At 35.8% G+C, this 14,723-nt stretch overlaps 1 protein-coding gene across 9 annotated transcripts in view; it reads right to left on the bottom strand.

Annotated features, from left to right (window-relative positions):
* The window catches only part of SHANK2 (SH3 and multiple ankyrin repeat domains 2), a 358,512-nt gene that overhangs the window by 317,539 nt on the left and 26,250 nt on the right, over positions 1-14,723 (bottom strand). For all 9 annotated transcript variants that reach the window (XM_087921306.1, XM_026706776.2, XM_087921302.1 and 6 more), the window contains exons 2-4: positions 12,442-12,667; positions 6,770-6,973; positions 1,035-1,106 (exon numbers count right to left, since the gene is read on the bottom strand). In XM_087921306.1, the coding sequence (XP_087777432.1) occupies positions 1,035-1,106; positions 6,770-6,973; positions 12,442-12,654 (489 nt within the window). In that variant the 5' untranslated portion in view covers positions 12,655-12,667. The remainder of the gene's footprint in view (positions 1-1,034; positions 1,107-6,769; positions 6,974-12,441; positions 12,668-14,723) is intronic.

The following is a 14,723-nucleotide window of genomic DNA, read 5'->3' on the forward strand; positions in this document are numbered from 1 at the left end:
GCTTCAATCAACCGTGTGACTATCATCTTGTCTTTTATGACTTTGTGCAAAGGAACATCACCACTACACCAAAGTTGCAATAAACAATGTCATATGTCCTAATAAGAGTTTGTAATAACAGTATTTGTGCAATGATGTCACCATGTGCATTATTACACTTTGACATTACCATTACCATTATTTTCATAAAGGCAGTATTTTAAACAAAGAACTAGCACAGAACCTTCCATACAGCCTTCTTATTGTGGATGAGTTTTGGGGTTTTCAAAATTAAAATATTATCTGTTAACTCTGAAGACCTCAAATGATTTGCTGCTTTTGCTGCCAACATCAAATTTCCCTCCTCATTTCTCATGACAAGGTGAAATGTGCAGAAAGATCTAGGATGGATCAGTCACTTCTTACCCTAACCCTAATCTAACCCTAAACTCATTTCTATTAATTAATTTAAAATGGGTTATTATAATAAATTAAATTTAATAATAGTGGATTAAACAATAATAATGAATTAAATGTATACTCCCAGTGACTTTTAGTTATAAACTGGTTCACAGTATTATAATGTCAATATTTTCCCTTCCTGATGCTAAATATAATCGTATCTTTCTAATAAGTTGAAGGGTCTCCTAAAGTAGGCTTCTGTGACTATATTTTGTTTTCCAAATCCTCCTCTCCTCAGTTCAATATTCCCACAGCATTACCCTGCTTTGATTGGCAGTTTTATCACCCCATCATCATATGCGTCTTGGACTAGTTCTCATAGCCCCTTGCTATTGGCAAGACTAGTTTGGATTATATATCTACATGTGGTAACTTTTTATGAACTAATCTGTACTATGGATAAAAAGTTGTATTCTACTTTCCATCCATATTTTGTCTGCACAAATATATTCTAACTGTTCTAAATATATTCTATAGGTTCTAGATTCTTGGAAAATATTAAATACATTGTTTTTTATCTGTTTCTCTTTAAAATAACTAGAAGTCTATAGTATATCATTAACATAAAAGATTTTGTTTGAACATGGACTTACCTTAGTGTGCAATTTGGCTACTTGTTTTTCATCAAGATTTAATTGTCTATAGACTCTTTTCTTGTAGCAAAACTGAAAAGTGAACAATATGCCAGTATTACTTATATTTTTAGAAATAATTTCTGGGAAAATATATTATGCAAAAGATAAATCAGTTTTTCAGCATAAATTCAAATAATTATAAAAAGAATTATAAAATTAAATATCTAAGAAAACATTTAAGTTTCTTTGACATAACCTTTGCATTAACTGCTCTATAAAACCATGTACAGCATCATCTTCTATGCTTACAGGTGAGTACAAATAAGACAGCTTCTCTTCTTGCATTTTTCATCTGATTCTAAATCTTGGTGCATTGATTAATAGAGGCAAAATAATAGACTATTTCTGGAATCATGAAACAGATTGCATCTAGAGATTATCAGAGTTAGTACTTCAGCCCACAGTTTCAATTTGTAATGTGTCAGGAAATCACAATTTGTCAACTCATCTACAGTATTCACTAAATCAAAATTAAGCTTTCTTAACTATGCTTTTGGCTTACTATCACATGTCCTTTGCTTTGTTTAAATGCGTACAATATTTTTACTAATTATCTGATTGAAATTGTTCCTATCTTTTCACAAATTAGAAATTCCTTTGAGGAAGGAAGGAAGGAAGGAAGGCTGCTGTAATGTATACTACACTGCTCAAAAAAATAAAGGGAACACTTAAACAATACAATGTAACTCCAAGTCAATCACACTTCTGTGAAATCAAACTGTCCACTTAGGTAGCAACACTGATTGATAATCAATTTTGCATGCTGTTGTGCAAATGGAATAGACAATAGGTGGAAAGCATAGGCAGTTAGCAAGATATCCCCAATAAAGAGTATTCTGCAGGTGGTGACCACAGATCACTTCTCAGTTCCTATGCTTTCTGGCTGATGGTTTGGTCACTTTTGAATGCTGGCGGTGCTTTCACTCTAGTGGTAGCATGAGACGGAGTCTACAGCCCACACTAGTGGCTCAGGTAGTGCAGCTCATCCAGGATGACACATCAATGCGAGCTGTGGCAAGAAGGTTTGCTGTGTCTGTCAGCGTACTGTCCAGAGGATGGAGGCACTACCAGGAGACAGGCCAGTACATCAGGAGAAATGGAGGAGGCCATAGGAGGGCACCAACCCAGCATCAGGACCGTTACCTCCGCCTTTGTGCAAAGAGGGACAGGAGGAGCACTGCCAGAGCCCTGCAAAATGACCTCCAGCGGGCCACAAATGTGCATATGGCTGCTCAAATGGTCAGAAACAGACTCCATGAGGGTGGTATGAGGGCCCGACATCCACAGGTGGGGGTTGTGCTTACAGCTCAACACCGTGCAGAATGTTTGGCATTTGCCAGAGAACACCAAGATTGGCAAATTCGCCACTGGCACCCTGTGCTCTTCACAGATGAAAGCAGCTTCACACTGAGCACATGTGACAGATGTGACAGGGTCTGGAGACGCCGTGGAGAACATTCTGTTGCCTGCAACATCCTCCAGCATGACCGGTTTGGCAGTGGGTCAGTAATGGTGTGGGTGCATTTCTTTAGGGGGCCGCACAGCCCTCCATATGCTCTCCAGAGGTAGCCTGACTGCCATTAGGTACCGAGATGAGATCCTCAGACCCCTTGTGAGACCATATGCTAGTGCGGTTGGCCCTGGGTTCCTCCTAATGCAAGAGAATGCTAGACCTCATGTGGCTGGAGTGTGTCAGCAGTTCCTGCAAGATGAAGACACTGATGCTATGGACTGGCCCGCCCGTTCCCCATACCTGAATCCAATTGAACAATCTGGGACATCATTCACCAACGCCACGTTCCAACACCAAGATGCTTTAGTCCAGGTGTGGGAGGAGATCCCTCAGGAGACCATCCACCATCTCATCAGGAGCATGCCCAGGCCTTGTAGGGCATGAGGTGGTCACACACACTACTGAGCCTCATTTTGACTTGTTTTCAGGACATTACATCAAAGTTGGATCAGCCTGTAGTGCTTTTTTCCACTTTAATTTTGAGTGTAACTCCAAATCCAGACCTCCATGGGTTGCTAAATTTGATTTCCGTTGATAATTTTTGTGTGATTTTGTTGTCAGCACATTCAACTATGTAATGAACAAAGTATTTAATAAGAATATTTCATTCATTCAGATCTAGGATGTCTTATTTTTGTGTTCCCTTTATTTTTTTGAGCAGTGTATATTGACTTAGCTTCTTTTTGGCTTCTAAAAATTATTTGCCAAATAAGCAAAAGTTTTAACTAAATTTAGTTTAGTTTAGAAACTGACATTTCTACACTGTGAGCCATAGAAAGTCTACTTCTGCTCAGAAGGAAACAGAGGAGTTACAGTGGAATTACAAGTTAACATTGTTCAGTAGTCACAAAGTGGAGATGAAATATTTTATATCTGCCAAAATTACATCAATTTTAGTGGAGCTGAAATGTTTTTTTAAAACTACTTCAGATTTCATCTAGTATGCAGGAATTACCCTGGAAAATGGATGAAGAGTTTCTACCTAGGAAATGGGCAGATAAAGGGGGTGGGGGAAAGTCCACAACTGAATAATGAACAGAGAAACAAACTTAAAAATGATCTAAGTTGTAGCCCACAAGAGGCTACAGTAAGAGGCTCAGAAGGAAACACCCTCCTAAGGGTATAAAGGTGATAGCAGGAGAATTGTACTTTCATACTTGCAAGATTCTGTTAATGTACATTAACATTTACATTAAAGTGGAATTAGTTTATCTGGTCGTGTTTCCCACCCAGCCTACCTGGTGAGGCTCACATGATCTTTGTCTCTGTACAAAATTAATTCATGTTTCCCATTTCCATTCATTGCACAATTTGTTTTCTCCTTTCTTTGCAGATTAATTTTTGTAATAGTTGCCAAAGGGCACAGCATAATGAATTATGGATGATAGTTGAGTGAACAATTCTGTAACATTATTCAGGCATTTACCCCATCCTTTTAATATACCAGGAATCACTGAGGAAAAGTCCTACTTTAGTTTTTGCTATAATGGACCACAACCCCATTTTTTTTAAATCAGTCTCTCAATTTTTCCTACTGAATCCCTATTAAAATGAATATAATTGAAAAGTGGAGCTTGAGATTCAGACATTCAATTTCAGATAGATAATCCTTTAGTCTAAGTATGTTTTTCTTCTATTCAGTAAAATTAACTACATTTGATTATTGAAAACCACATTTATTTCATTCTTCCATTCTTCTTTAGATAGTGATTGCAAAGTTCTTTCAATCAAGAAAAAGTAGCATTGACCGTTCTGTGAGAAATAATTCTAAAGTCCAATAGACTTATGTGGCCAAAGAATCAAAGTCTATCAAAACATCCAAATCAAACATGAAAACATAGTAAGAACTTAGAAGTAGAGGCAAATAACTCAGCATATCTCTATAACTCACTCTAATTTCTACTTAGTTATGGGAAGAAATTGGCACATATATTACTAACTATGATAAATCTCAGTTCTATACAAATATAATTATTCTTATTATTACTGTATCTTCTTTAATACCATGCATTCAATGATACAATAGTAACATTTTCAGAAAGATTTCTGGTATTCTTATAGATGAGGATAAAAATCACAATATTTATACAAGTTATAATCTGAATATTATAATATAAGTAGTTATAATGCAGTAAAGCATTATCTATGCTCTGCTCTTACTTTCATAAGCGGACATAAAAATATAACTGGAATACACAGACTCAGTAATTTAGTGTCTTAAAAGTTTTATAATAGCTATATCCATCTACAAAAATTAAATAAAAATAGCACTTGACTTACAACTGTTTAATAACAGCCCATAATTATGATGGCTTCAGAAAGGATGTTTTATAGTGCACAAAACACTTCTAGTCATTTGAGTGGTGCGGTGGCCTAGAGGTGAAGTTCTCGCCTCACAATCAGAAGGTTGTGAGTCAATTCTAGGTAGAGGCAGATATTTCTCTCTCTGGGCATGATGAGAATATATCTGCTGAATATAACTCACTCTGCATTGGCAACAGGAAGGGCATCCAGCCAGTAAACACTCAGCTCCATTCAGTTGCCTGAACATAATCCCACAAGGGATTATGGGATCATTAAAAGGTGATGATGAAAGCACTTCTAGCCACTGCAAAATGTTGCCCTACCACCCCTTTAGGCATATGATCGTGATTTGGGTGCTCTGCAACCAGTCTGCACTTACAACCCATTGCCAAGTACCCTGCAATATCTTCTCTCTATCTTCACCAGAAAGTCAATGGGGAAGCCAGAAGAGAAAGTTGTGCGATGCTGCCTGTCTACAGGACTGCCTCTTGTCTCTGAGGATTGCCTGAAAGAGCTGCCTTCCGAAGGGAGCTAAACTCCTTCATTGGGTACAGAAATGGAGATAAAATCCTGAAGGTTTCAGATCCATTCCTACATCCCTTCCTGCCAAAGGAATTTCCTTTCATATATAGAAGGGGAGCTGAACTCTTTCAGCAGGCAGTACTTTCAGCCAGTTCCCAGAGATAAGTGGAAGCCAAAATCCAAGCAAAGAATGGGCAGTAACTGCAGTAAGATTAGGAACACCAGTAGGAGAAGCCAGTAAAAGCTGCACATGAGTATCATTTTGCTCAGAGGCTGAAAATTCTGCTTGAATTTCAGCAGGGAATATTTTCAGCTCCTGAGTAGAACCTCTCAGGGTTTCTCCCTGTGAGACATTCCTTACCTAAGATTTCATCTGCTTAACAATCTACCAGGACTGCTGAGTTTAAGCAAATATGGCAGTCGCATGACCTTTCAGCCACCAACTATTTCATTCGATGACCAAGATTCTGGTCCCAATTGTAGTCATAAGTTGAGGATACCCATTTTCCCTTTGAACCAAGGGGTTAATAATCACACAGCACTGAATATCATCCATCTGAAAATTAGATTGGCCCCCAATCTAGCATTCTTTTGGAAGGCCCTGAAGACGTGGTTCTGCCAGGAGGCCTGGGAATCCAGAGCGGGATGGAGCCCATTAAATGGCCGGTATGAATGTGTGTTGTCTCTGGGGTAGGTGGGGGTTATTATTTTATTATTATTTTTTAGTTTTGTTTTTCTTTTATATTGGGATTTTATGTCCTGTAACCTGCCTGGAGTCACCATGTGCAAGTTGGAGGCAATATAAATTTTCCAAATAAATACATTACTATAAGAGCATTAAACATGTAATTTTTATCTCAGTGATTTCCAAATTGTAGTCTGTGAGGGAGATGTGAGGTTTTCAAATATAATGAAAGAAAATAAAAATATTCTTCAAGTCTTATGAGAAAGAATAGATTTAATGGAATGGAAATGTTAGTGGAACCCAGGACTGGAGTTAGATTAAAATGGTTCTTCTGATCCTATTTTACATTATTTATTTGTTTGTTTGTTGTTTGTTTATATATTATGCCTTTCAGCAAGGTTTCCACAATGGCAAAATATTTTGTCCAAAGTTCCTCAAAAGCTAAACACAGTCCCTACATGGATTATGTAGCTGCCAATCATCTAAACACCATTTTTAGATACCTTTTTTTCAAAGTCACTCTGCTGGTTCAATTTTAGATTTCAACACCTCATAAAAACATTATAACCCACAAACTGTAAACTGTTTCTTTGTATGTAACCACTAGATTGTTAAAATTATAACTTCTTGTTAGTTTCTAAAATTGAAATAAACTTTTTAAAAAAATACCTCTAAGGATGGAACACCCTTGTTGATATTTTGTGGATATTCCATAAGAAGACGTTCTTCGTCCAAAAATTTCCCATCTCTTCCATTGTTTGCTGGCTGGAATAGGCCATAATTGAGAACATCTTTCAAACTTTGATTCAATGTACAAAGAATTCGTTGTTTTGCAATCCATACTGAAGCCTCGGGATTAAATCGAATACACTTCTGTAAAGAAAAAAGGGACACACGTGACAATTTCGATATTTGTATCAGCAATTCTATACCAGATAAACAGTTAATTTTACTATTTAATGTACATACTACAAATATATAATTTTGTCTGTGCTATTAATACAACTAGAGACAAAGAAGCATAATGGCATTGTATTAACCTTTGCTGAAGAAATCAGAATTTAATCACAAACCTTATTAGATATTATAAAAGGAGTGTAGCTATTTATCTGATACAGACCTATGCATGTTAACAGAAATAAATGCAACTGAATTCAGCTGGACATACCATCAAGGAAGGTGAAAATAAAATTCAAATCTAAACCTCATTCAGTAAACTTAATTAACTTGAATCAAGGTTTAGTTCCGAGTCAAATAAAATTCTGGATTCTTGGAAAAATGGCTTGAAATGCTAGATGTAGCACACTACAACACAAAAGATATCATGGATAGACGTTACTTCTGTTATACAAAGCCAAAGAGGATCCAACAATTTGGGATTTCAGTATTAAAAGAGGTTGAACTTTTCCATTTTATGTTAATCCCAAAATCTGTTTGGTTCATATTTCTAAACAGGTATCCTAATTCTAAATAGGTATCCTAATAAAGGAGAATATTGGTTGCTCAAGCTTGAAATAAGGGGTCCTTTGGTACTCTCTGAATTTGCTTGTTTTCTTGCTAGTTTGGCAATTTATTTATTTATTTATTTGGTTTGTCAATTGCTTACAAGATAATAGGTATAACTAAAAACATAGTTATGAATATCAGAAAACATATCAGAAAAATAAAAAGTAAAAGAAACAATAGGACAGGGACGGTAGGCACGTTGGTGCGCTTATGCACGCCCCTACAGACCTCTTAGGAAAGGGGTGAGGTCAATAGTAATGAAATGTCTGCAAGAAAACAAGTAAGCTCAGAGAGTACCACAGACTGCTCCAATAGATAGCCCTTAAAACTTAGCTCAAGAAATAGATTGCAACAGAATATTGGAATTTTTTTTTTAAAGAAAAGCTATGCAAATTATTTTTCTTGCTTGAAGAACCATGACAGGAAAATTATGTGACTATTACATTCCCAGTGTGCTCACTACTCAGTGCCTGCTGAATTTTAATATGATGCATACCTTCTTTTTAAAGATTAAGTACACCTCATTGAGAAATATTTGGTGTATAATAGGAAATAATTGGATATAAAATCAGAGTAAATCAAGTGAATTTGGTACTGACTAAACATATTTAAATTGGGAACCAAAGCTTTAAGTGGGCAAATTACCACCAAGTAATTTGCCTGTATCAGCAAACTGCTAGCTCATACAGTTTTAATCAATAGGTAGCATCAAGTTAATGAGCATTTTTTCACAAAATACATCAAGCCAAAATCAAAATAAATACACCATGAAATTAGTGTTATAGGCAGATACATATATTATGTTCAAGGAGAGGAAGGCTAACTGCATAAGTCCCCAAATTTCTTTTTAGAAGATTCTATGACCATGAAAAGTTAGCTACTTATTTACAAAGCTAAAACTGATACATTACTAACAAAGATTTGACAAGAAAGCCCCTCAGGTTAATAATCCTAAAATTATTATTATTTATTTAGAGTATGATGAGAACATAACAGAAGAAAAAATATATCAGATGTACATCTCTTGGGCTTCATGGCCCTGATAAACAGATGTGTATAAAATCAATCCTAAAATAATGTTATATTTACCAAATATTAATCAGTGAAATGATGATTAATACATTGCATTAATCAACCATTTCAGAAATTGTAAAGCCACAGCATTTAAAGCTGTCATAAAAAACAGAGCGTATCAAGCATTTATATCACGAATTTGGTAGACAAATTGGTAGACTGGGAGCTGGCTGGTCTGGAGATACCTTCCAGGAAAGAATTTTCAATTTTAACAGTTCCGAATTTTTCCTCAAGGAATGGAGCAATTGGAGACACATGCGTCCTAGCTGCTTGACTTAGTCAAAAGCTGGGGACTGTTGGTAACAGAGGTGTGTCCTCACAACTCTGACAGACTCAGTCCAATCAGCTAGCAAGACGAGGTCAACCCATTTCTGGATACTGTCTCCACCACAAAAGAGAATGTCATAAAGACTAAAGCAGCAGTTTTCTGAGAATGTGCTGCAAAATTTCCACAGGTATATCACATCGCTCAGAATCCGAGCTTCCATGACATCACCAAGGATGGACTGCTTCCATTTATCCTGTCATGTCTCAGCAACATCTATGAGATACTATGTGCAATGAGTTTAAAACATTTGGAAGCTTCTGGTCCAAAATATTAAGCAGAAATTAACTTGGATTAATCTCTATTTATAAAAACAAACAATAAAGTCTGGGTCAAGTTAAGATTTCTTTATTACTAAGGAAATGTTTTCATGGAATTGTACATTAGAATTTCACTAATAAATTTGAGGGATTCGATTGTTTTATTAAAAATGTAATATACAGTATTAAACCTTTCCAAGACTAACCCAGAGGTATCCCTAAAAAGTAACGTAGCATTTATAATATCACACATTTATCTGTCTGAACTGCTCAAAGCGAAAATAGTTCTGTAATTCTCTCAAGTTGAACAGGGAATTCTTCTACAATAATTTTTTCTTTAATTGCATAGTATTAACAAAAAGTACTTTACTGAGGAAAAAGATGTCACTAAGGGTCACAGTTTTTTAAGTACGTTCAAAATTTAAACACGTTTAAGCAAAATTAAGTTTGTTTTTTTTTAAAAAAAGAAATGTATGACTGGATCCACAGTCTAAACTAAAGTTCTGTCAGAGGAAAGAAAAGGAAGGAAAAGCTTTACATAATCTTCTACTATAAAGCACAAATTTCCTACCTGGGGTTCAGAAAACAGACTATAAATGGTTTGTCCTTCCATCTCAAACCCTTTCAATGAGTTCTATGTAATAGGAAAGTGACAACTAAAAAACTTTGGATTGCAAAATTATTTCAATCTTGGTGTATATAGAGGACCCTGATTCATTTTTAGATACATAAGCTATTTAATAAAGTATGAATGCACTTTCAGGTACATATTCGTTCATGTAATAGCTCTATCCAAGATAATGCTCTTAGCTACAAACTGGAAGTATTTGTTTTCTATGCAAAATAAAGATACAGGTTTACAAGCCATGTGGAGGATAAAATTATGTCAATTAGCATTCATGGAAGATGTTCTAGCATCAGTGAACATGCCAATAAAGAAGGGTGAAATTATTTTGAGCATTTTATATGCTAACATTCAAAAGGGGAATTTAAAAAAGGACTATGCAAATTGTTTGTCTTGCCTGAAGAACAACTGTGACAGGAAAATTATGTGGCTATTAAATTCTCAATGGGCTCGCTGCTCAGTGCATACTGAATTTTAATATACTTAGGAAACATACCATCTTTTTAAAGATTAAGTACACTTCATCGAATGATACTTGATGTGTAATGTATAACGCTAAACTATGTCAAAATCTGGGAAAACAGACACTCATTTTTTGGAGAAGTTTCTGAACTTGAAATAGCATACACCTTCCCAGTCAAATAGTTAGTACTTAACCTCTGCAATAAGAATGCAAAATGCAGATGAAATGAAATGAAGTGCATTTTGGCTATTTTATTTACTGTATAAGTTATCAACTGAGGATGTGAGAGCATAGATGGTCAGTTTTCTCATCTGCTCCACTGCTTCTCAGCTAATCTGACAGCTTCTCCCAAGCACAGCTGTAGCAAGACAGCCAATCTCCAGACTGTAATAGGTACATACAAATGGAATCAATGCCGTTTACAATTAGAAGAGAACATTTGTAGCTCAGGGTTGAACTGAGGTCCTTGTTTCTTTCTGGGTTTGGTTATTCAGATATTTATATCTTTATTGTTAAACTTTATCCTTATATAAGACAGTTTATGTGCTTTTAGAAAGATTTTTCTGAAATGTTACAAACTAGGATCTAATAGAAAGCTTGCTTATTTATTTTTTAATTTAGTTAAACTTAATATTGTATCATTTTGAGATTTGTACAAACTCTGCTTTGTAAATTACAAATATTTTGTGATATTTTGCCTAATTCATTTTCCCATAGACTTCTTAATGGAGAACTTCATTGCCATAATTGGATAAATTTACATTTTAAGTTTGTGTTTGCATATTATTTTTAAATAGAAAAATTGATATGAAAATGTGGCCCAAATTTCTTGCCCATCAGAAGTTGATACTCATGGAAACCTTCTGCATCAGTAATTCCTGTCAGATCACTGTACAATTAATAATAAAATTTCTATCCCTGTAAGAAATTATAAATATTAAGATGGGTGAAATAATTACTCATGATCCTTCAGTGAAGTATTTTTGTATTTGTTCTATTCACAGAAAACAAATTGAATAATATATGATTTAGCTAAGACAGAATGTAAACATAAATTAAGTAAAAGTGGAATGGAAACAGAAAGTTAAGGTACTTTTTCCCAGTTATTCTTGATTTTTTAATACAAATGAAGTGGACATTTCAGTAATGAAAAATAATGCTAAATAAATATTGGCTTATTAAATTCTTATATTTTAGTCACCATCAACTATAGAGATTATAGCTCAAACCAAGCTCAATCTATATGTGCTTTCACTCGTTATTCACCCAAAATTTCTAAATGCCAATAGTTGCATGAGTATCCCTTTTGTTGGAAGATGCATTAGCATTGTGATTCCTTTTTCTGGTGATAAAAGCACACAGTTTAATCTCTTATTCCCCAAATCAATGTGATTGGAAACTTATACTTAACTGAATCATATTTTTCAATACTATTTTCTGACTTTTGGTTTACGTATCTATCATATGAACAAAACAGTAAAATATCATTGGTGACCTAAAACTAATCTTTCCCCACCACCCCTCAGGCTTTCAAGATTATGTAATTATAGCTTATATCAACAGAGTTCTAGTGTTTCTTATGGTTCCTATTTCCTGGCCTGGTCTCCCTCAAATACATGTTGTTGTTTTCTAAGTTCCATTTTAATTAATTATCTCCCTATCAAATAGTACCCACTTAAGATGATTTTGGAAAGCCAAAGAAGGCAGAACTGATTAGGAACTGTACTGTTACTGCTGGCTTCTGATGAAGTGAATAGGGAATCCAGCAGGAGGTTACAAATGGTGATCATGTGACGTTACTGTAACTACTGGAACTGCTATTGTAAGTTGGCACCGTCACATATTGTGCTTTATGATCTCATTGTTTAGTGATAGAATCCAGTCTCAATTACCATACTCAACTAAGGACTACCTATATTCATCAAGCTACCATCCACATTCTCTTTAATTGCTATGTATGGATTTTTTTGATTTTATATTTATATTTTATATTTAAGAAAAACTACCAAGAAGTCTTTTATCATTAAACATTCCAATCACACTGTTGAACAAATTTGATCAAGAGATTTTTCATGGGATTATCCTTACAGTTTGCTGTAGATCTGGTATTATAATCCGTATCACTAATGTGTTATTCTGGTCATCTTCCATTTTGCTACTTGGCTTTTCTGCTGTCGCCTTGATGGTGTCATAAATGGTTTCTTCTTTGGAGCTGTCTGATTCTGATTCCACTGAATAATCTGAAAAGCTCCGAGCCATCTCATCTTCACTTGATGTTGGACTACGGGGCATGTTCAGCATATATTACATTCAGCTAAAAACACAAAAGACAAAGCAACAATTAGTTCCATATATATCATTTTTAACCCATAGGAAAAAGGGAATGCATTTGTTTTAATTGTTTTAGTCTGTTCTAACTAACTTTGCAAGTATTGAGGCAGAGGGAATCTCTGGAAAATAGAGAACCAAGTAAATTAAATAATGCTGTAGATTAAAATGGGATTAACCATAATAGAAGTTTACATGTTCAATAAATAATTATCTACATGAAATTATATGGAAAATATATCGCATAGAAATCTGGGGGAGGTGATTTTGATTCTGAGTGCTGCTATTTTTGATGCGCTAAACCTTTTTAATAATAAATATTCCAATATAGCTTTGAAATACCATGTTAAAGATGGATGTTTACACTGACTTTCTCTTTTAAGCCAAAAAAATTCCTGAGGGTGCATTTCATATTCTTATGCTTCATTGAACTGTGAATTAATACAGCTCTCTACAATATCTTAAGCCAATAAAAAAACATAAACACTAATTCCTATTGCTACCAATCTCACAAATGAAAATTTTGTTAGCCAATACAGGGCTACAACAAACTTTTTAGAAAATATTTAATTAGGTTAGCAATGCAGTGCTCAAGGACCTATCCTGTCTTTGCATCTTTCTATCTGGCTATCTTTCAGTCTGTCTGTCCATCTATCCACTTTCCAAAGCTACAGATGAAACTCGAAAAATTAGAACATCATGCAAAAGTTCATTTATTTCAGTAATGCAGCTTAAAAGGTGAAACTAATATATGAGATAGACTCATTACATGCAAAGCAAGATAGTTCAAGCCATGATTTGGCATAATTGTGATAATTATGGCTTACAGCTCATGAAAACCCCAAATCCACAATCTCAGAAAATTAGATTACATGCAATCAATAAAACAAGGATTGTACATAGAACAATATCGGACCTCTGAATAGCATAAGCATGCATATGTACTTAGTACTTGGTTTGGGCCCCCTTTGCAGCAATTACTGCCTCAATGCAGCGTGGCATGGAAGCTATCAGCCTGTGGCACTGCTGAGGTGTTATGGAAGACCAGGATGCTTCAATAGTGGCCTTCAGCTCTTCTGCATTGTTCGGTCTCATGTCTCTCATCTTTCTCTTGGCAATGTCCCATAGATTCTTTATGGGGTTCAGGTCAGGCGAGTTTGCTGGCCAATCAAGCACAGTAATCCCATGGTCATTAAACCAGGTTTTGGCGCTTTTGGCAGTATAGGCAGGTGCCAAGTCCCGCTGGAAAATGAAGTCAGCATCCCCATAAAGCTCGTCTGTGGAAGGAAGCATGAAGTGCTCCAAAATCTCCCGGCAGACAGCTGTGTTGACCCTGGACTTAATGAAGCACAGTGGACAAACACCAGCAGATGACATGGCTCCCCAAATCAACACAGACTGTGGAAACTTCACACTGGACTTCACACGTCTTCCAGTGTGTGCCTCTCCATTCTTCCTCCAGACTCTGGGTCCTTGGTTTCCAAAGAGATGCAAAAGTTGCTCTCATCAGAAAAAAGGACTTTGGACTACTGAGCAACAGACCAGGTCTGTTTTTCTTTAGCCGAGTAAGACGCTTCTGATATTGTTTGTTGTTCAGAAGCAGCTTGACAAGAGGAATACGACATTTGAAGCCCATGTCCAGGATCCATCTGTGTGTGGTGGCTCTTGATGCACTGACTCCAGCCTCAGTCCACTCCTTGTAAAAGTCCCCAACACTTTTGAATGGCCTTTTCCTGACAATCCTTTCCAGGCTGTGGTCATCCCTGTTGCTTGTGCACCTTTTTCTTCCACACTTTTCCTTTCCACATAACTTTCTATTAATGTGCTTTGATACAGCACTTTGGGAACATCCAACTTCTTTTGCAATTACCTTTGAGGCTTTCCCTCCTTATGGTTTTCTGCACATCTGTCAGGTCGCAGTCTTTCCCATGATTGTGATTCCTACTGAACCAGACTGAGAGACCATTTAAAGGTGTTATGGCTTAATTAGCTGATTAGAGTGGGACACTTTGAGCCTAGAATATTGAACCTTTTCACAATAT

This window comes from Pseudonaja textilis, chromosome 1, assembly GCF_049901715.1.
Source record: "Pseudonaja textilis isolate UNSWEBS1 chromosome 1, rPseTex1.2, whole genome shotgun sequence".
NCBI classification, from domain to species: Eukaryota; Metazoa; Chordata; class Lepidosauria; order Squamata; family Elapidae; genus Pseudonaja; species Pseudonaja textilis.